We start from the raw sequence: 22,947 nt of genomic DNA, 5'->3' as shown, positions 1-22,947 counted from the left end.
TTTGGTGATTATCTATAAAACTAAACTGCAGTCTTTAGTTTTTTGTCTCACAAATGACTGGGTTAGAATCCTGTATAGGAATGTTTGTCCTTGGTGCATGCACATGAATGTAAAGTATGTGTTTCTGGAATGGGTAACATGCTGCAGCTTTAGATGGATAGTGGGATTCACAATGAACAGCTATTTTTAAAAGGCTTTTTTGTGTATGTGAATATTATAGGTAGTTCACCAGCCTTAGGAGGATGTACAGTCTGAGAATAAGATAATAACATAATATTTACCTGACCACAAAGATAATTATGTTTAGTTTAGGATTAAAGCTATATTTGTAAAACATATGTGTCAGATCCTTTTAGATGAGTTCATTCTCATTGGCAAAGTGGTTTTTTTTTTTAATTGTCTTGGCTACAGCATGTGGGAACTGTGTAGTTTCTTTCAGGACAATCTGAACATGAACATTTTGCTGTCATGTATTTTGTGTGTTGGTAAGAAGGAAGAAGTTGCTTGGTTGCATTTGGCTTTAGTCTTGCTTAGTTTGATTGCTACTTAAATATCACAGAAATAGAAACTGAAAACTAATAGCTCAGCCCAGCCCCTCTTCAAGTAGAGTATCAGAGTTGAAAGTTGTTTACACCTTTAAAAGCAGAAAGCTTTTAAAGCATTACTGACTACATTTATGAACATCCCTAAAGCATTCTTTGAAATTCTGTTTGAAAGGATAACACTCTAGATAAAGATCATCAGGAGCCTGTTGTGCAAGGGGGACAGTTAATTTCAATTTCGATCGACTTTGGAAGAGCAGCAGGCAGCACTATATAGCCATCTTTAAGAGTGGTAGATACAGCACAGGAATTTACTTTGAATGACTGCTTGCTTTTGCAGTATCTGCTGCTTCTTAGAAGATGTACATGAGAATATCACTGTAAGGAGGGAGCTAGCTTTAAGGAAAATATCACATGCCATACTGACTCCACCTGGGTGAGCAGGCATTGCTTAGGCAACCCAGCACAGAATATTTTTAGTTGGTTTTTCTATTCAGGAGTATCAGTGATAAAGTTGAGATTACCACACTGATGCAGTGTGTATCCTGCAAATTGGAAGGTTTAGACTTCATAAGAATTTTTTCAGTGCACTTGATCAGTTGGAGATATGAGCAGATTATTGCCTATGTGATATCTACAATAGACGTCGGATTTTTGCCACTCTAATAATGAAGAAGCATTAAAAAATTTTAGTTTGCTAGCAGTTGGATAGTCTTTAGGTTTTCTGTGAGATATTACTCTTATGGTTATAATCATAATTCTTTAACTTTGACCTCAGGAAGACTTAAGAACATGAAAGGTAAACTTGCAGATTAGCTGTTAATATAAAGAAATTTGATTATACTTACTGATGTTTGTAACTAGTTTTGTAAAATCAGGCTAAAATTTTATGCCTGAGACATACATGATCATTAAAACTTCCCAGTGACCATGAAATTATTTTCTTCAGAGACCACATATTTCATTGGTATTATTCCACCTCTGACAGTTTCTTTTATTCTGGAAGTAATTTCCGTGTAAGGGAGAGGAAGAAGAGAGACTGTTCCTAAGTATTGGTGGATCTATTTATTAATGAAAATGGAAGGTGCAGGCTCATAGAGTCACTTTGATCTTGCAAGCTTGGTTGGTTTTGTTTTAGGAGTATTCTTTATCTGGAGAGACTGTCATCACCAAAAATAGTCATTAGAGGAAGATCCAGGATTCTTATCATTCCTAAGTACACAATCATTCTTTTCTTACTACTGACGCTGTTTCAAGGAATTGTAAATCTATAGAACAAACCTGGACTTGTTATTGAAAATTGTAGGCGGTGTATTTGGGTGTGACAGGAATGGCTGATTTCAGTTTGATTATTAAGTAGTATTTTTGATGATAATCCAGACTATTTTAAAAATAGAACTAATGAGAAAACAACTTCCAGCATGTATGTGATAGCTTGGAGTTTTTCTATGTTAATACTGAATTATAGTAGGCCTTACATTTTTCTTGAGCACTTCAGAAATAAAAGAAATAAAATGTTTGTCATATGAAGTAGTTGGAGTTCTGTCTTTGTTGACTGAGGCAGCCCTTTAAGTATATTTTGGATGACAAAATCAACGCTTAAGTGTGTATTCAGTATACAGTTGTGTTGGACTACTGTGTATTAAGTAGAAAATTACATGTATGAAATGTCTCCTTATTCCAGGAAAAACATTGGCGACTGATGCACCTGATGAACACAGAGGTCACTTCTCTCAACAGACCACACTTAACAAAGGACTTAGCAAGTCTATGGGATTTCTGTCCATTAGAGGAACACAAGACGAAGAAGAGTTTTTCCAGGGCATTTCTGCAGATTATAACTCAGGACAGGAAGATGTTTTCTGTCCTCATAGATGTAAAACCAGTGAGTTTGAGAAAAAAGGTCACCTTCATACAGATGTCCCTCCCAAAAGGAAAATATGGGCTTCTTCCACAGATTTGCTTTGCACTACTGACAAGGCAGCTGAGAGGAACCATGCTGGGGGCTCTCACAGGCACAGCCATCAGTGTGAAACATTTACAGTACGGACTTCTACTACTACTAGAAACAAGGAAGCAAGGTACTCTGATGGGAGCATAGCACTGGATGTCTTCGGACCACAAAAACTGGACCAAACGCGCCACATGCCTGAGACATCAACTTCTGCAGCAATATCAAGTGCCTTTGACAGGATAAGAGAGAGACAGAAGAAGTTGCAGCTTCTGAGGGAAGCTATGAATGTAGAAGGTTAGTGAAGCTTTTTGGTTTTCTAAGTATTTCAGTCGTCAAAAAAAGTGTTCATTGTGATAAAATTGAGTTCTCTTGTAGCAGCTCTTGAAACTGCAGAGATCTTTGCTTCATCTTTTTTACATAGTGAAATCATTGGAGCATCTGTTGCCAATGAAGAGAAGTGTGCTTGCCCAGGTTGTTTACTCAGAGAGAATAGTTGATCTCTGTAAATCAACCAGTATCAAGTTGATCAATTAAAATTAGGAAGAAAAAAAGAAGTTGGTAACAGCCATGACGTTGTCAAATAATTTTCCTTGAAGGAAGATCCTCATCTCCAGCCATTAACGATGAACTTACGCTCCGGAGGAAAGGCAGAATTTCATCTCCAGATCTCTCAGTTTTTGTGCTGTATAATTCTGGACTTAAGCCCTTAAATATGAATTTTTTAGGGGCCTCACGTTCAGGTCTTTACTTCAGTGGGAATACTTGACAACAAGTTCCATCAGTTCATGACAAGAATGCATGGGGAAAAAACAAGTCTTTGTAGTTGTTCTGTGGAACAACTTTCTTTTTTACAAGTTTTTTTTAATGAGTTCTGTGGAACTTATAAAATTATCTTTATGTATAACCCTGTAAGTGGAACTGCATGTTTTGTTTGCTTTGTAAATGTGATGTGATTTGCAGGGCTTGTAAGTTTGAGATAGTTGGATAGAAGCTGGGAGCAGAGCTGGATCCTGCTTGTGCTGAGCAAAAAAGCATAACTTGGTCATCTAAGGTATATGGTATAAGAGCTGTATGTACAGAGCTAAGTCAGTCATCTATTCAAAAATCCGTAAGTTTGAAAACCCATGACTGCCTGCATGTTGTGTGTCAGAAATAACTGTGTGAAAACACACCCTGCTTTGGCCTCCTTTTTCTGCCTGAGGTGTAAACACCTCCTTATTAAGGAGAGATGATAAAGCCTTTTGTCAAGGTTGAATTTCTAAAAATGCCTAGTCATGCCCTTTGTGGCCACCTTGGGAGATGCTTGTACTGCAATTAGCATGGCAAGCCAGTTCTTTCCTATGCATGTGAGCCTTTTGCTCCAGAAAGGAGGAGTGTTACTGAAATGGCATAGGCAGTTTAAAAAGCTTCTACAGCTGGAGTTCTTTTGTGCTATCAAATTAGCATCTTCCGATGAGAGTTTTGTTATAATGTGAAGGAATGAATGCAGGTGAAAGCAGCACTGTGGAGATAACATTGTTTATAGGAGTTTACCATCTGCCATTATCTACCAAGATGTCTGATGAGGTACAGGGAAGGTTGGTTGGGTTTTGGTATAAGAGTCTGAAATTGAAGGGGACCATCTCAAGTATGTGAGTCAACTCTGATAGCTGGAGATAGGCAGCTGACAAAGTTTAGGAGGAGGCCACTCCCAGTATTGGGAAAGCACAATAGCCTTGTTGTTCAGGAGTGCAGCTTTGTGCAGGTTTGTGTTGCACAAGAGCAAAACCAAAAGCGTGGCCAAACCCATTGATGAGCAATGGGTTTATCATTCTCATTCAAACAGATTGGGAGATGGCAGAAAACAAAACATGCCCGTGCCTTGCAAACTGAGATAGGTCAGGTGTATGAAACTACTCGATTCATAAAGGGAATGGGTGAAAGTGCAGTCAAAGTAAACTGGGAACTGGGATTTAATAGTCACAGAAGCTGAGTGACAAATGGGTACACAGAAGGTTGAGGCAATAGCGAATGACTCATTGCCCATCCTTCTGAATTCACAGTCACTACTTGATAGAAAAAAACACAGATACTTTTGCAGCAGATAGCTGGGTTTCAGAGTTTTCTACTTGCAAGGAAGGTACATGTGTTTCGCTCTTGAATTGAAGTTAGGAGTGCATGCTTTACTATTTTATTTTAGGCTCTCCATTGTCAGGGTGGTTTTGGTCAGTTAACTACTTAAAGAAAAGTCTGGGACCAGAACCTAGTTGTGAATGTGAACTTTTAATGAGAGGCAGTTTAAAGGAGTATTTTAGTAAGATGGATGACGAATACTTTTTCACATAGAAGTTAGTTGCTCTTATGTTTTATAAGGCTTGAGAAGCCTGACTGGAAGTATCTGTTCTGCCTTAGTGAGCAGATTCATGAAAGTCTTAATACATAAAGTCTGTTAGTCTATTAAGACTTCTTTCCCTTTCATTTTCCTTTTTTTGTTCCGTGTTTTACCATTCCTTATCTCACATTTTCTTTACAACAGACAAGTCCCTTGAGATCTTTCATAAAGAGTCTGCTGCTAGTTTCATCTGTCAAAGAAATGAAAAATACAGTCTTGTGTTTTTTCATGCATTGCTGTTGTATGTAGTTTTGAAGCACTTAGTGTAGAGGGTATGTGGAATTGCTCTTCTGACATAAACCCAGCCTAGCTGAGAGGTATGAGCAACTATGTGGAAAGCTGTGGTGTAAAATATGTCAACTGTCTTGATAAAGGTAGTGGTGGCAGTTTCTTGGACAGTGCTTGATGCAAGAGTATCCTACTACCTACAGCTGGTGGTCACCTAGCAGGTAGGGGGGCACCAATAGAAACAGTGGAAAGAAGTCCACAGAAAATGACAGCAAATACTGTTCTTTCTCTGTGTCTACAGCATGACCTCAAACAAGGGGTACGGAAAGGAAAAATGGAGAAGGAGAATAAGTTATTTTGTAAGTCCATGTAGTTTGGAGTGAGAGTTCAGTTCAGTTTGGAGGGGGAGGAATGAGCAAGGAGTCATGGTAAACAGGGTTATTTATGGTTGGCTGTAGTAGAAAGGACACAATCAGCCTTCTTTTTCCTAGGTCTGGGGATATTTCCAGTTCACTTGAGCCCAGGTCTAGGTCACAGTTAAACCTGTGTAAATTGTATTAAGCCTCTGCTTTTGGCTGTATGTTGTTTTTCTGTTTTGGATTGTGAAGTGACATTGGACTCTCTGTGGGTTGAACTTGGCCAAATAAAACTTCCCTCAAACTACAAAGGCATTTAAGTGACATGTGGCTTATTTTTCTTTAACTTATTTTGGGTTAAGCTGGCAAACTTTTTTGTTATTCGTAAAACCTTAAGGAGCTGACTGCCTTGGAAAAAGAAAATGTTCTTATGCACAGGCTCTGGTTTGCCAAGCTTTCACTCAGAACAGATTTTTACAATCCAAATTATAAACTCATGAAAATCAGAGTTTATAGTGGAAAGAATGACAGAGCTTTAATTACAGCTGTGCTGTAGTACTTTGTAGTGAGCTGCAGACCATCTGAAGTGCACTATAATCTGCTGTCAGAACATCTTAGATTTAGCCTCGCAAGCCTTCCAAAGACAGTGTCATTGCAACTGCCTTGCTCTTGAACTTGCTGTTTTATATTAATCTGCTGTACAGTTTCAGGCTTGAGGTTGTTTATCTCTTGTCTGTTGAAGATGATTGTTTATGATTAGGTGGTACTTAGCCAGATAGAGGCAAGGGAAAGAGCCTGCTATTTGATTTCAGGTATAGACAATTCTGATCACTAAGAACAGACTCCAAAAGTATGTGTTAATCTTGCCAGGAGATGGGGGAGTGAGTTCTGCGTCTTCCCTGTTTTGTTCACTCTTGTTTTGTTATGGAGGTTTTGTGAGATTAGACAGAATTGTTTAGAGTTGTGAAGTTGTTAGGTGTTAAACCCAAGCAGTTTACCTTACCAGGAGAGCAGGTTTTGGTTTTGTTGTTCTTTTGAAACTTGGGAATTGTTGCTTGGCACCGGCTGATAGTGTCCTGTTTCAGAGAGAGAATAATATTCTACCGTTTTCATTTTGCAAGCCTGCCTTGTCCCTCGAGAGCGTGAAAGTGTCATCTGTTCTCCCTTGCTCCAGCTTTCTTTGCCTTCTCACCCACAAAACTGATTCCTTGTTTATCTCAGACCTACCTCCAAATGGCACAATAGTAAGACTGTGAGACCGTAGCCTTGTATGAATCTCTCCTTTTGCTTAGGCAGCTCCCTCTACCTTTGTTTTGTGTGTATGCATAATTCAAAGTGAATGGGTTTATATGTTATGAGTATTTTTTTTTTTAATTCAGATTTGTTTATGAGGATGTTGTAAATGAGATGCACGAGGGAGCAAGACATAAAGATTGCCTGTGTCCTGGTGGGATACAGGAGCACAGAACCAGTTAGGAGACTAGTAATGTAGTTGGCTGTGGGTTGAAATAGCAGACAGGGTGGAAAAAGATTTCAGGATACCAAAAAAGCTGATCTTGCTGAAGCTCTGGAATGCTGAATCCAGGAACGGGAGTGGTTTGGTAATATTTTCAAACCTTTGTTAAATGTTTTTGCAGTTGGGAACCAGGTGAATTCTAGAGCCTCAGTTGTGTTTATTCCTCTTTTTACCTTTATTTTTTTCCCACTGAAATTATTAAGTCCTCAGGTTTTGGGGTTTTTTGTCCGCTTATTGCTCTTGGTTCATACAGTCAGTGAGAAGAGGCAGTAATATTCCATGTTTCTAGAGGTGGGTCTCTGCCTCCGAAGTCTTCTGTGTCTTTTTCTCACAAAACTGTTTTCATTAGCTACCTTGAAGACTCATCTGAACCCCATTTATAAAACTCCCGTTTTATGACAGCCTGTGTTTAGCTGGGAAAGTTACAGCTAAGGATACTCTAAATGCCTGGGTTTGAAAAGCTCTCTTAGTTTGAAGTTGCATCTTTGCACAAGGAAAAATTTTTGCAGGTAATCAGGCACCTGTTGGTAGCAAATTTATTCCAGCAAATTAAGCCCCAGAGATTTGAATTTGGGAGCCTCTGAAGAAGTGGGTTAAATGGGAGATTGGATTTAGGGCAAAAAAAAGGAGTAGCAGCTTTACAAACTTACCACTGTAAATTCAATGAAGTGTGCATACCTTCTTTTTTGTCTTGAATTGAATGCACTCAGTTCATGTGTGGGCCATGGGAGTCATCCTCAATGGTACATCTGTTTGCATGTGAAAGCAAAGGAAGGTGCAGTTTGCACATGTCTCAGGATCACTGTGCTGCAGTGTGATTTAAATTCAGTGGTGGCACAATGGATTCTCATGTGGTTGGTATGTCTGGTTCAGGTTGAACAGTACTCAGAAATCATACTAAGGAATCTGAAAGTTAGGATGATGGGCTGGTACTATTTCAGTTGGAAAACTTCAGTTGTTAATTTTACTGGGGCTACAGCAATTGGCTTTTCAGGGAAAAAGAAAGATGTTTGTGGGATTTCTCTAAAATATAAGTACTCTGGCATCAGCCACTATTATTTTGTTCTGAATTACATAGCTTAACATCAGGTAGTAAAGCAGCTCTGACAATTCCATAATTGCACAGCAGAGTGGCATCCGTTTTGTCTCATATGTCGAGTTTGCAGCAGCTCACACAGTCTGGGATTATCAATTTTTAGTCAACACATTACATTCTCAGTTGGATAAAACATTTAAATTAAAACAGGCAAACAACTTTATGGTACAAACTCTCAGTTTGTGCCTGTGTTCATTTACATACCTTATCCTAGATGGCATGATCCAGATCCGGAAAAGAAGGGTGTCTTTCTGAGTACAGGACCCTGAGTTCTTACCAAACTCTGGAGCTGTTGTTGTTAATCTTGCTGTTTGCCTTTTCAGCCTAACACTAGAGATGTGTGTTTTCTGCAGTTATACAAGGCTACATTTCTCTCTGTAGGTTAGATCCTGCTCGGCCCTCTGCATCAGATGTCCATTAGGCTCCCTGGGGATATGCCTGGATGGCTGGTGGCTTGGGCTGCATGCGGAATATAGCTTTTTCATTTAGAATATGGGTGGTGGAAACCTTGGAGGTTAAAATGCTCCCCTGAGAGGCTTAATGGATCTGTTTCCTTTGACAGATGTGAATCCTTACCAGGGATTTGATCTAGATCTCTTATGTTCTTCCTGTAAAACCTATGCTGCCTTGCATAATTCAAGTTTTCTTATATGAAAAGAGGAAAAGGAAAATTGATTAAACTCTTGGGAAAGAAGCAAGTCCCATCCTCTCCTAAAGGATAGTTAATGTGTTTTAAATGGTATTATAGTACACTCTCTTGTAATGGAGACACCCACCAGTAAACCTCAAAGGGCACACAAGAGCTCCCTCCCTGTCATGAAACTGTCGGTTTAATTCTTCCACCTTCTCTGTGCAGCCAGTAATAATTCTGTAATGATGTGTATTTGAAAACCTGGGTATCTAATGTGACTCGTGTTCAGGATAATGAAATTCCAAGCTAAATGTAGTTCTCTGATTTCTGTTGAAGTTGGCTGAGGTGAGGCTTTCTGTAAATTACTTGTCTGGGCTTGCATGTCTTGCCTTGCGTAAATACTGTGTTTTGTTACTTTGTGCTGCGTGAGGTGCCTGTAGGGTTGTGCTCTGCTGCTTTTGATAGGGAGTTTGAATAAAAACACCACTGCAGCACTAAGCAGCACAGAAATAGATTCTTCAAGTTGTAATGCTTCATTTACCTTTGCATTGTGGTGCTACCACATGTTAACTTAGATTATTAGTGCAAGTTTTATGTATTTATTTGAGTTACAGACTCTTAAAGCATGCTTAAACTCAGGTTTCATTTTCCACTGAAGTATGAAATGGTTTGAAGTACAGTAAGAGACTGTAATCTAAACACTGAAGTGTTAAGAAGGGTAACTGATAGAATTGGTTTTGCTACAATGTGTTTGATGTTTATGGAAGTTAAATCAATTCTGAAGTCTCTCTTCAGTCACCAGAAATTGAAGAAAACCCAAACAAACAAGAAACCAAGACAACAAACCAAGGCCATTTAAAATTCCCAGGGAAAATTGTAAATATAGGAGATGGTTGTTTTGTTGTTGTCTTTAGCTTTTGTTGATATTGTCTTGCAGTTTCTTCCCAGCCAGACAGGTTAGAAGGTTAGAAGTTTGTCCTCATTTTTGAAAATTCTGTATCAAAAACTTAACTTTAATTTGATCCCAGAATTGTAACTTTGTGACCCTTGAAAAAGCCAGTTCTTAATTAGAAGTTTAGCTTGGACATGATCCAAGTGCCTTCTTTGAAGTTAAATCCTAATATAATATATTAGGATTGAGGAGAACTTGCTGGAGGAGACGAGAGAGCATAAATTATTTGGGTAACTTTGTGAGCATTATAGATAAAATAGTCTCAGTATTTACATTTTAATTGAGTATTTGCAGGTCTGCAGTGCATATTCTGTTCATACTCTAGAAAAGATTGTTTGGTTAAGAGGAAGTGCAGTGTTGGGGGGATGTGTAGGGAGTGTACATAGACTAGCAAAAAACTGGAAGGCAGTTACCAAAGAGAAGATGCCCAGCAGCAAACAGTTCACATCTGTATATATTTTCTCTACACTGAGCAAAGTGAAGAAAAATCTAGAGCATTTATGTGGAATTTCAGGATGTAGCTTCTAAATTGCCTGTAAACTTTGCTTGATAATCATCAGTGCAGCTCTGCATGGAAAGGTTGTACAATGCCTGCAGCAGATGAGAAGAATACCTTTGCTTGCATTACTGGGTTAAGTTGTGTGGTTTTGATTAGGGAGAAGGATGTGACAAGACAGGAGGGTGGTCCTCTCCTTGTGAATGCTGGGATAGTAGGTTTGAGCCTAGTTGGGACTTCCGTGGAGGTCTGTGAAAACAGTGAGATAAACAGTGATTGGAAATCTTACTTTATGTTTCTTGGCTCATGGACTTGCTCCTTGGCCTACAGCAGGACACCAGCTCCTGCTAACAGGGAGTCAGGGGAAGTCAAACACCCTGCAGAGTCACGTATCACACCACCACGTACAAACACTTGTCTCATGTTTTAACTGCCTATTTCTGTTTTACCACATTACTTTTTTTTTTTCCAAAATTTTAATGTCTTGGAGAACCAGAATGTAGCCATAATTTCTGTGCAATTTGAGAAGCCTAGGCTGCTGACTAAGTGGAAAAAAATAAATCTGTTTAAAGTCTCATGTCATATTTTATTGTTCCCTTTCCATCATCTTGCTTCAAAGTCAGTTCAGCAGACTTGAAAAACCTACAGCTAATAAAACTACTGGGAAACAAGAGATCTGGTTCTAGTTAAATGTTTTGGTATTGTAGCCCCAGTATCGTGTTTGGATTGATGCCTCACTTAAAGGGCTGGGAGCAGTTTAAAAATAAATCTCCAAAAGCTACCCACTGAATTTGGTTTTTATTTCCCCTGTTAGGCAAGTAATTGCTAGACTGGGGGTAGATTTCTTTGTTGTAAAATCCAGAATGCTGAAAGTAGCCATTGTGAAAGATTGAAGCAACCTCACTGCTCCCACACCCCTCCACCAGTGAATTTTCTTCATCTTGCTGTAGATTAGTTTGCATATGTGCAAACCATATTTCTCATTTCTGAGAGTAATGTGAACTGTTAATTGGGTTTTGTGCTGCTAAACTGTGCAACTGGAGTGGGCTGGTGGGAGCTGTTGGTTTCATGGGTTCATTGGCAACTTGGCTTGCTTTTCCCAGTTTTCTTAAAGAATCCCTGCACAACTCCAGTGAGCTGATCCTGGCTGTTGAGAAGGAAGGTTTTGAAAACAGATAGTTCAAAGTGAACATGAATGAGTCTTCAGTCTTGTTCTACTACATCATCTTATATCTTTTAATGCTTTTTTCCTATTTGGAATTTTCCCTGCTTCTGTATGAAGTCTAAATGAGTAGTATTGTTGACTAACTTGTTCTCTGACCTAGCACAAGTTATGCTGCAGGTTTATTGTTCTCTCAGAATTTTTCACCAGGCGTTTTGTTTTCTGGATGTGGGAAGTTGGAACTTCCAATTTCCTTTTTGCAGCCTCTAGACATACCTGCTCCTGTATTCCCCATTTTGTGTTCTTGCATTGTATGTTCCTTGCTATAGTGACTCACACTTGTTTTCACAGCAATTACATGTGTTTTTCTCTTTATTATCACTTTTGTTTTCAAAAACATGAACTGTAGTCAGACCAGAAACAGCCTTCAACAAAGCAAGACATCAGAAGTTTTCTTTCAATTTGACAGTGAAGCATTGGTATTTTGAAGATGTAGACGTTGCTTTGTGTCCTGCTTTTATGCACATTTTTTGATTGTTTGTTGGCTTGTGCATAGGAAGGTTCTGGGAGATTGTTGCAAATGTCAAGTACATACCCCCTTCTGTGGAATCCTGTACTCCAGTATGTTATTTTAATAATCCCCTGAGAGTAGGAAGTGAGACTGCTGTATTGATTTCTCATCACATCAATTTAGCTGTTCTGGTTAATTAAATATCCTCTAGGGGTTTACTAATTGATTGTTAATCATATTTTGTGGATGTCAAAGATGAGCTGAATATTAATTTTCCAGTGCCTGCTTTGTCTGTGTGGATATTTTTCTTTTTTACATCATGAAGAAACCAGGCACCAAGTTATGGTAGTTGCTTTACACACGGGAGGTGCACGTCAAGTGTTTATATCAGTTTTGTTTGCAGTAGGGATCAGTTTTTGTCTTGGATTTTGTTGGGTTTTTTAAAATATTAGTTTTAACTTCGAAGTGATGATGAGAGAGAAGTTCAGAGGAGGTGGCTCTGTTAGGATAGCCAAGAGGGGCCAGGCAGACCACAGAACCCTCAGACTACGGGAACAGGATGGGACTGCACAGCAGTGTTTGCTTTTAGACTCCATGGCCACAGATGGGCATTTTAACATGTTTTGAAAATATTTTTTAAAATTTCAAATGTTCATTTGTGTTTGATTTTTGCATTTCTGATACCCTGATTTAAACTTTCAGAGCCTTTGAGAAGGTACAAATCTTATCACAGCGACGTTTATAGTACTTCAAGTGAAAGTCCATCTGTTATTTCTTCGGAACCCGATTTCAGGCAAGGTAAGACCTATGTTTAAAAAAGGGAAAAAACTCACACCAAACCAAATAGACAAACAAAAAACCTTAAGAAAAAAGTTCAAGATGAAAAACAGACCCCAAAAGTATCAAGTTCAGTCTTTAGTAGGAGGCTCGATAATTACCACTGATACAAAGTTGTAAGATTATGTAATCACAACATTGTGTACAGATCAGCATAACTGTCAGTCTGTTCAGAAATGACTTTGACATTTAGCACTCTGGGAGGGAACTTGGTAGGAAAAGCTGGAAATGGTTAACTTTTTACTAGAGTGTTTTTTTTAAACTGCATGCTGTCTTCAAAGGCACAAAAACAATCAAGTTGGTAGTGTACAATAACAGTAAATTTCAAAAGCTTTGGGACATACATGGTTTAATTATTTTTATATGAGGATTAAGTTGTTGATAGTTTATATGCCAAGGATTTCAGTGTAATGCAAAAGTACTACATAGTACGGGCTGTTAGTATGATAAATTTAAGTAATTTCTATTAAATCATTGGCTTGGAAAAGCAGTAAATGGTGCAAAGGGTTGTTTGCTGATATATGGCAGGAAAAACCATCTTCGTGAATCATTATAAGTAATGGAGGCAAATCATGTCATGAAAAATTAGTAAAGAAAACAATAGAGTATAGCTGCACTGTATGTATTCTGTATGTACAGAATGCCAACCCAGCCTCCCTGTACTCACTGCTCTCTCAACCTTCTTTGTGATTGTCTATCCTTCTGCTTACTGAGCTGGAAGCATAAGGAGCAGTAACAAGTATTGAGGCTCCTGTAATGCATTTCCCTTCACTTGCTCACCATTTAGAACAGACTGCTTAGGTGTTCCAGTCCCAAGTCAACAACTCCTAAGTTTTACAGGCAAGATAAAGCTACTTTCTGGCTACCAGTAGTAGTATTTCTGAACTCAGTGAAATGACTGTCAAAAAGACCCGTTTCTAAGTGAATGTGGCTGTAATGTGTTCTACAAGAGCTCTCCTGCCAGCTCTGTTTATTGGGGCTACAGTACAAAAGCAGTAGTTTGCAAAATCAAGCTCTACGTGTAGCATCTCAGGTGCTGATACGGGAAGATGTGCCAGCAAAGAAGGTAACTATTACGAAGAGAATAGCAGGTTAGTATATTACCAAAAGAAAAAAAAAAGAATTTTTTTTTAATAAATTATCATCAGGAGTGAGATTCCAGGGATAAAATTCAGGAGTTCAGCGACTGGTTTCTTACCTCCCTTCTTGTGAACTGGATGCATAATGAATTAGCTGCTCTCTTTCTGTTCTGGAGTGGTTTCTTATGATGTCTCTGCCATGTGTGTATGTATCTGTCTCAACTCATGGCTGATGAAGAAATGTGTTACCTTGGGAAGGTGTCTATGCAATTGGGTGTGGGGTTTTTTTAATTGTGATTTCTTTTAGGCCTTCCTTAGTATTCTTCTTTAAAGGACCATCAGCTATCTTTGTTGGGGGAAAACTGTAAGATAGCTTTGAAAACTGAAATCAACTTCATAATACTGGTTTGTTTGGTACTGTAATGCCATTGTGCAGAACACGTGAATTTGATTCCTTCTAAGTAATCTCATATGACTGAAAAGTCCTTGATTTTTAGATGGGATTACTCTGTGTACTTTGTTGTCAGTCAAGTATTAATTTGTCTTTTGGTTTGTTAGTGAGAAGAAATGAAGGCTTCAAGAGAGATGATGCCAGTGGTGTGTTATCAGGCGCTGATGATATCTCCACATCAAGTCAAGCTAATTCTCAGAGAGCAAGGTAAACCCTGCAAAAACAATGTCTTGAAGTGCTCTATCTCTATCAAAGAATGTATTCTTAATCTGCAAGTGAAGTTTTTCACTCCCATCCCAGCTTCTGCTTAAGGTTAAAAGAATGGCGCTTTGTACTGGCATGAAAATAGCATTACAGAACTATATATTGCATTCTGAAGTAAAAGTCTCATGATGCACTGTGATGTAGAGGTAAGTTAGGAGTCCAGATTCAGTTCCCATATTTATTGGAGACTGGGTTGAACTCTTATCAAATTGTTATATCTGTCAGAAGAGCAGGGGCTACAGTCTGCTTGGAAATATTTAATTATTTTTTTATTGTACTTTTCTAAAACAAATTTTTAGAAAGTATTGATATTAATACAGAATAACTTGCATTTCTTTCATTTAATAAGGAAATGATAATGTTTATTTCTTTGAAATAAGTTAAAAGCTATACATTTGGTTGGTTATTCTGAAGAACTCTTAGTTTATGTTTTTGTGTTTGAATTAATTTTTTTTAATACCTCAGCACTGATTAGGCAGGCCAATTCAGTAAGAGTTTATGCTTTTTAAAAATTACTTTGCTGTGCTGTGTATTCAAATATTACATCTTTTGGGGTTTTATTTTTTTCAAGTGCTGTTCATCTCTACAGCTTTAAAAAGTAGGTTCTGCTTTGAACATCACCTTAATACAGCACCTTTTTACAGCAGAAGCATATCTTGCCATACCTGTTACATTTTGAGAGTGGTTTCATTCTGAAGCTTTGAGAATTTTTATTGACATTGACCTTTGGATGGAAAATTTTCTTCTGGTCCCTGCGAGATACCTAATCACCTTGGAATATTATATCAAAATGATGCAAGTTATTTTTGTAGTAAGGAAAAAAAATAGAGACACATTTCTTTCTTCCCCTCTCCCTTCATCACATTACAACAACGGGCAGCTTTTTGCTTTGTATGCTGTAGACCAAGAGAAAGATTGCTACTGTGCTCGATATTAGGATATTTTTGGCATAAGTTGGAGGGGAATGCTGCTCTATGTTATTAAAGAAACCTGGAGATGTCTGAAGATTGGAGCTGTGTCGGGTGATATGGCAAGAGTGGCGAATGTGTCCTCCACATTCATTTAACACATAGGGTGATGTGCAGTGAATGGGGCTTAGAGCCATGCTTTGAACATGGAGATGAAAGTAAATGAGTGTCTGCTTTTTGAGCTGTATTGTGTGCCATAAATGGATCTGAGTAAGGCAGGGTCTCAAATGAACTGTATCTCACTGCAGGTGAACAAGGGAACAGTTACTTGGAAATCTTACAGCTTTCATTTATATGGTGCATTGGTTTATGCTTGTTGGTTTTCTTACTACTTGCACTTTGCCTGAGAAATGCAAAGTAATCTAGAAATGTACATATTGGCATTTCTTGCAGGGAAGAAGTATTTAGGCATTGCTTAAATAAGTCCATACTGGTTTGTTGTCAGGAATATGGTATCTATCCGTGTAACGCTGTATATGTTAATCTGCAGTGTCCAAGCAGTCTTAGAAATCCATCCTGCCTTTACATAAGAGGATTTTGGTTAATATGTGTGCTTTTAGGGCAGACTTTCAAGAGGGTGGGATACTGGTTTATAATCTATGTAACCCTGTTAGAGAACTGTAAATTTCTACTTGGTGTTTTGTGCTATCTTAGCACCACTCTACAATGACAAAGCAGACTATTACTACTGTGTGTGCAGAATAAGCATATAGCTTTCATAACTTATTTGTCATTGTTGGGGTTTTTTTTTCCCTTTTGATGAAAACTCCCAAGTCAACCTTCATTCTGCTTTGCCTTGAACCCAGGAAATTGCCCATTCAGCACTGTAGCTGTGCTTCAAAATAAAACAGCAGTAATTTGCGGATGCTGATAGAGAACTTTTGTTTCTATGTACAAAGTGTCTCAGAAACAGAAAGTAGTATGTGGTATGTAAATGAGTCACATTGTAAATGAGTCATTGCTGTAAATGAATTGGACCTATTATGCGAGTGAAAATGCCAAGGTAAAACAGTACATGGTTTCTCATGGTTTGTTTCACATTATTTTTTATTACTATGTTGAGACTGGTGCCTTTAATGGACATAATTTGTATACATGTGAAATCTAGAAGGAAAATCTTGATTTGCAACTATAGCATAGACTTACCTGTTGTGTTTAGTAATAGAGTGAATTTTACATTTATGTAACTATACAGTCTTATTTTAAAGCTTAATATTTTTTTGAATCTCCTGTTTCTGCTTGTCCTTTTTTCTGTGCTTGTGCTAAAAGATACCACTCTGCACTTGCACAAAAATGTCATGGTACAGTACCACAGGTAGTTCTTTACTGATTTTCATAACTGTTTCCCCATTTTCATAAGGTGAATAAGTTTTTTAATAATCTAAATACCAGAGTAGTATGTATATCCAATACCAAAAAAATGAGGGCGAAGGCTTGATTTTACTAGCCTTTTTTTTAGATGTGTTCAGAAACAGAAAAGCAGCCAAAGCAGAATTCAATCCTACAGTAATAGTTATGTAATACCTATTAATTATGTGATCTGAAGAGAAAATAGTGTGCTCTCTCTGTCTTACTACAGCAACTATTAAAACTTTCCAATGCTAACAAGTGTAAAAGGAATGCAATCCCATAGGGTAGTTAGCTAAGCAGGGGATTTCTAAGAAAGTAACTTAATATTTTTATCCAGAACATTGCATGTTGCTGCTTTAAAATGCCCTGTGTTGCAACAGACCGTGGTTTTTATAACTTAAAACCCCTCAGCTCTCAAAGTAAAACTAGTGATAACAAGTAGTTCCAAGGAGCAGATTCTCAGAGTTTACATGCTTTGACTGGTCATATAATTCCAAGATTTGGGGAAGTATATGCAACTTAATCCATTTCTTAAATTCCTTCAGCACTTTGGAGCATGTTTCAGTGGTTTACTCTGTGTTAGTATGTACTTCAGTACATACTAATTTTTCTGATCCTGTGATATGTTCTTAGTCAGTCTGCATAATTATCCACAGAATTATCCTTATAAAGTTGAGCTGTAAATCAAATAGGGGGATTTGTATTTGAGGGAATTTTTTTTAAAAAAAAGAGAGCAGTGAAGCTGTTCAGTTATCAGCCAGAGCAGCTTGTGGTGTTTGGGAGAGGTGACCTGTTCTTAAATTAGCAGAAGCCATAGATGTTCAGTAGTATAGCCAGAGTATATTCAAACCTTTCTCGTGGTCTGTGACTGTTGTTCTCCTTTAAACTTCTTGGAATGCATTCCTTGTGGCAATGGCTTGTCTCTTGTTTCCTCTTTGCTTTTTGTATTCCTTATCTTTTTCCTTTTTTTTCCTTTTTTTTTCTTTTGTTTTCTTTTTCTTCCTTTACTGTTTCTTCCTTTTTCTCTCTAGGAGCTGCAGCTGACATGGATCTCTTCCTTCTGTTGCCTTTTCCTTCCAGTAGACTTCATTTTCATATCCTTCCTACCTTACCAAAAGACATCCGTCTTTCTCTGTCCATTCCTGACCTTTCCACTGCACTAATCGTTAGAGAATGCCTACCTGCTTCCCTTCTTCCAACTTCCTTCTCTGATCCAATACCTGCTAATTTCTTGGTAAGTACACTAGGGGAAGAGTTAATTCTCTTCCCTTTTTTTAAAGGCATCAGCCTTCCAGGTGACTGCTGCCCTACCATCTTCAGGTTAAAAAGTAACTGTGAGGTTCTCGTTTACAGTCAGACACTGCTGAAAATACCGAGTAGCAGCCAAGTACTTGTCTGATGAAGCACTGCACAAAACACACTCTTATGATGTTATCTACTAGGAATGTAGTTTAGACTTTTTTGTTGTTGTTGTTGGAGTAACAATACTTGCATATTCCGAACTTCACGAAAGAGCTCTACCTGTATATGTCAACAGTATTTCCTCTTTTGTAGGAGAGATGCATTCCTTGTCTTGGAACCCAAAGAGTGAATTGTGCTGTAACCCTCCCCCCCCATAGAAAACTGGCAGTCTGACCAAACCAGAGTAAATTTTACTTACCCAGGATGCTGAAGGATGCAGATTTATGGTTGGTGATAGTGCTAAGTTAGGAAGAATTTTAAACCATTAGGTTTTTGAGCTTCCTCCACGGACACCCCACACCCACTCCAATTTTCAGAGAAACTAACACATGTCAACAAAGATGATAAAAGCAACCTAAGGACAAAAACTTTTCATTGCCTCTATTGCACAGAGCTGTATGTTATTAAAAAGGCAAGATTTTTCTTCTGCATTAGGTGTTTTCACAGTAGCAAGTGTTTTCAGATAGAGCCAGTTGCAACATGTCTGTCGTTTTCTTATAGTCTTTGATAATTCATAGATATTTATGTTCAGAAAGTGTTTGTTTTTGTTTTATTTCACAGCCCATCCTTATACCTTGATCTGAAGGGCTCTTGTGGGTGTATTTAACTTGGTTCATTGTCAATATTCCCATATATGTCAATCCTAATAAGTTTCCTCATGGTGAAAAGCTAAACATGTGCACATGTCTTAGCAGGTCTGAGACCTTTTCTTTGTCCTTGATTGAGTCTGTTGTAGAAAGAAACAGTGGAGGGAGAAGGGAAACAATGCTGTGAACGTCCTGCACAATGGAAAGAATAGTGGGCTTACATTAATACATTTTTCTTCAATTACTCTATGTCTTCCCTGAAATTTCATTTGAAATTTCATTTAAGCATCGTTCTCTTCTTGTATATTTCTTATTTTAGTGCTGGTTTTATATGCTAACCAGTGACACCTGAGTATTAAAAGAGTAAAGAGAAGGTGGTGCACTGTTCATAATACTGGTACTCATTAGTAACTTTGTAACAAGATGAAAATAAAATTTGAAATCATGTCCACCAAGCATGGAAAACTCTACTGTCTGGACAGGTTTATTAACTGATTTCTCATTCATCAGTCATATCTTTAGGTTCTTCTGAAAACTAGGTATATATATAAATTGAAAAGTAGGTTATATAAATGGAATGTCTTTAAGTCTGTAGATTACCTTACTATAAAGGACTGTATATCAGTATCACTGCAGGACTTACTCTAAATTTGTCTGTATTTCTCAACTTAAATGCAATGATATGCAGGCTTCTAAACATTTTATTTGCTTTTCCATGGTTTTCATTACTCAGTTTAGATGTATGCTAAACACTGAGCTTAGAATTGCTTGGATTTCTCTGTTCTTCTCATTTCTTAACCACCTTTTTAATTTTTCAAATTAAAAAAATAGCTTTTGTTCACCCAAAATGGGACATGAAATTCTTTCCTTCCACAGAGAATAAAACTGATAGGATGTTTGGGATCCATACCTGTTGAGAAAAGAACTTGAGGATAGATTGATGTGTTTTTCTGGAATACTGATGCAGTTTTTGTTAGCTTTTTTCTTGTCTTTTCCTTCAGATTATTAATTTAGACTCTAAATTAGTCTTTGTGGTGACTGTGTATCAACCAGACCGTTCTTGGGAATTTAAAAGAAAAGGAACTATTTTAAGCAAAATAATATTATGAAAGCATTAAAGGATGATATTTAGAATAATTAAGTAATCATGGCTAGGCTTCGCGAACGAAGATTTAGGAAGGCTCTATCCACGTTTGTTACAAAGAATAATTATGTATGTAGAATGTTAATACATATGAAATATTTATGTAAATATTTCAAGCTATACTACTGCTCAGGAGAAATCAGGGAATAAATAGCAGGCCCATGCAAACACAGAAAATGTTTGGAGCAATATAAAGGACACTATCATTTCAGTTTATTTCTTTAACAGTACGTCTTTGAGCATACCTTTTTCACGGTCCCTGCTTGAACACAGAAATTAAGATGTTTTTAAAGCATTGATATTTTTCTTACTCCTGTGTGCTCACTGGTTTTGTACCGATTCACTGGTTTTATAGTGTCAAGTATTTTTTACGCTGCAGCTGAGTGTTTATTTTAATATGAATAAATGACAGGCAGCTCTAGGAACTTGACATGTTTGCTCAATTTCTATATTGATGGATTGCTGCACAGGGCTAACCTCCTGGCTGCTTAATAAATGTGTTCCATGTTCTGTTTGATAACTAGTTTTTGTGTTCCGTGTTTCCACTTGGGAATGTGCTTAAAGCAGCAGAATGTCTTAGGCATACCTATTAATGTCTGTCACCCCCTCTGACTATCCTCTAGGCAACATGAAGCACCATTTGAAGGCAAACTAATAAGTCAAGAAGTGATGCTGAAGCGTCAGGAAGAAGAAATGATGCAACTGCAGGCTAGAATGGCTCTCAGGCAGTCTAGACCTAACCTCTACCCAGGAGATGCAATTAGATCCTCAGTGCTCGACATCACCAGAGATCCACTGAGAGAAATAGCCCTGGAAACAGCCATGACACAAAGAAAACTGAGGGTAATGCCCTGATCTCAGGTGAACTCTTATTTTCATCAAAACAGAGCAGTGGCGTGACTGAAACTCTAGTATGTGGGATTCATGAACTGGGTCCTGTAATAAATAATCATCAGCAGTTAAATACTAGGGGTTTGTTGTTGCCCTGATGGGAAAGGACTACTCTCACAGGGTAAAGTTCTGAGATTTTGTGGCGTTAGTGGCTGCAGAGCCTAAAGTGGCATCAAGAGATGCTAAAACAGGCAGCAAGGCTTGACAGTTGTATCAATTATACAATATAGCATCCTAACAAAGGTAAGGTGTAGGTTTTCTCCTGTATTCTGTGATGTTTTCAGCCACTTCATTTGCATTTCTCTTACTGGAATGTGAATGTATCCCACCAGCATCAAAGGTTATTAAATGAACAAATTGGGAAGGTAAAGAAAGAGAGAGAGGATTCATTTGGCCTTAGGTTCACCCTGAATCCCCATGCAAACTCTGCTTTGCTTTCCCAGCTGTTTTGGCATGTGAATGAAATATAAGATTACAGAGAAAGAGGGAGACAGAGGCATATAGGTAAATAGAATGTCTGATGTGTAAAAGAGATGATGGCTTGATGCCCTCTGCTGCTACTTTCTGTGAATTGGATATTTAGTTTTTTTTAATAAGGATGAGAAAACTTGAAACAAGACTCAGGGATTTGCTGCCCTAATACAGGATGATAGCTCCTGTATCTGTCTCCAATCCATAGCATTCTGATTAGTTAGTTCATGTGGGCTTTAATTAACCAGGTTGGTTCCCCTCCCTGCCCCCCAAACCCTAAGAGGTTTATGTGCAAATGTTTTGCATTTGGTACACAGGAGGTAGTAGGCAGTTGCCAATGAAGGTTTTTCCTCAAAAGGTGAATTTTGGGCCACTTGTGGTATTGAAGTGGGTATTGTGTAGAGGACTTCCTGTAACAGTTTGGACAGATAAACTTCTGTAGTTTATAGGGTGAATTATTAGAACATTTATTTGTCTATAGGCAGACAGAAATTGGCCAGGATATCTACTTGATAGATGGAACTAGGCTGAAACATTTCAGTCTTCAAGAGATGAGACTTGTGTGTCATAGGCAGAGATTTGTCAAGCTGGAATTGTCACCAGTGTGGAAAATCTTAGTGCTGTCAGGCAGTTCCTTACCAAGATAAGCCCAGATGGTCCCAATATACAGCCCATACCCTGTATTTTAAGGGAAGACAAATACTGCACCGTTTGCTTTTTGTCCAGCAAAGAAAGGAAAATATACAGTGTAATAATGTCACCGACACTGTAACTTGCCAGTGGTGTCTGGCACTCATGCTGTCAAAATCATGTTCTTTAGACTTAGCACTTCAATGAAGGAATTCAGTGCAATTTTCTAATTTCAGACTTTGGTTCCTCTTTTGCATTTGGAGTTGACTGCGCCTCAGCCTCTTGTTCCAGCAACACAGTGTTCATTCATACTCTTTTGTGATTTGCAGAATTTCTTCGGCCCAGAGTTTGTGAAAATGACGATTGAGCCATTCGTCTCCTTGGATCTACCAAAGTCTATCTTGGTAAGAAAGGGGCTGTTCAGCCATCTGAGACAGGGGAAGTGTGTGAAACCAACAAATGTGGTTTTATCACAAGTGTGAATGTTGAGAGATTTTATTTCACAAAATGCAGACTAAGAAAGGAAAGAGCGATGACACCAGGCGAAAAGTGAATGTGATGCTTCTAAGTGGGCAGAAGCTGGAGCTGACCTGTGATACCAAAACAATATGTAAAGATGTCTTTGATATGGTTGTTGCCCATATTGGCTTGGTGGAGCACCATTTCTTTGGATTGGCTACTTTAAGAGGTAAGAATAATGATTTGATGTGTTTGACAGGTACAGAATAAGAGGAATTAGCTACATGGTGTTGAGAAAAGATGAGCAGAGACTGCCTCCCTCAGAGCACACAAAAGGGCTTTGGTTTCTGTTAATACAGCCTAGGAATGCTGCAGCCTGTGGTGGAGGCAAACCCTTTGTGATGCAGAGGAGGGCTCCTGCTATAGAGGGAGATGCATCTGTTGCTCCTGAGCTGTTAGTTTTTGCTATTAGTTGAATAGTCTTTTTCCCCGCTGGGTAGAAGGTCATTCTGGGAAAACTAATCCAAGTTTCTTGTTGGC

At 38.2% G+C, this 22,947-nt stretch overlaps 1 protein-coding gene across 5 annotated transcripts in view; it reads left to right on the top strand.

The window, feature by feature from the left end:
- The window catches only part of PTPN13 (protein tyrosine phosphatase, non-receptor type 13), a 117,840-nt gene that overhangs the window by 55,184 nt on the left and 39,709 nt on the right, over positions 1 to 22,947 (top strand). For 3 of the 5 annotated variants that reach the window (XM_027692787.1, XM_027692786.1, XM_027692785.1), the window contains exons 7-12: positions 2,227 to 2,790; positions 12,518 to 12,613; positions 14,290 to 14,389; positions 20,580 to 20,799; positions 22,278 to 22,352; positions 22,462 to 22,636. In XM_027692787.1, coding sequence (XP_027548588.1) covers positions 2,227 to 2,790; positions 12,518 to 12,613; positions 14,290 to 14,389; positions 20,580 to 20,799; positions 22,278 to 22,352; positions 22,462 to 22,636 — 1,230 coding nt within the window. Of the gene's footprint in view, positions 1 to 2,226; positions 2,791 to 12,517; positions 12,614 to 14,289; positions 14,390 to 17,807; positions 17,999 to 20,579; positions 20,800 to 22,277; positions 22,353 to 22,461; positions 22,637 to 22,947 lie in introns of those variants that run through there. The other 2 variants (XM_027692788.1, XM_027692789.1) reach the window with 2 other exon arrangements.

Source organism: Neopelma chrysocephalum, unplaced genomic scaffold, assembly GCF_003984885.1.
Source record: "Neopelma chrysocephalum unplaced genomic scaffold, ASM398488v2 Primary Assembly neopelma1_88, whole genome shotgun sequence".
In the NCBI taxonomy this organism is placed as follows: Eukaryota; Metazoa; Chordata; class Aves; order Passeriformes; family Pipridae; genus Neopelma; species Neopelma chrysocephalum.
This window is presented reverse-complemented; position numbering and strand designations above follow the sequence as displayed.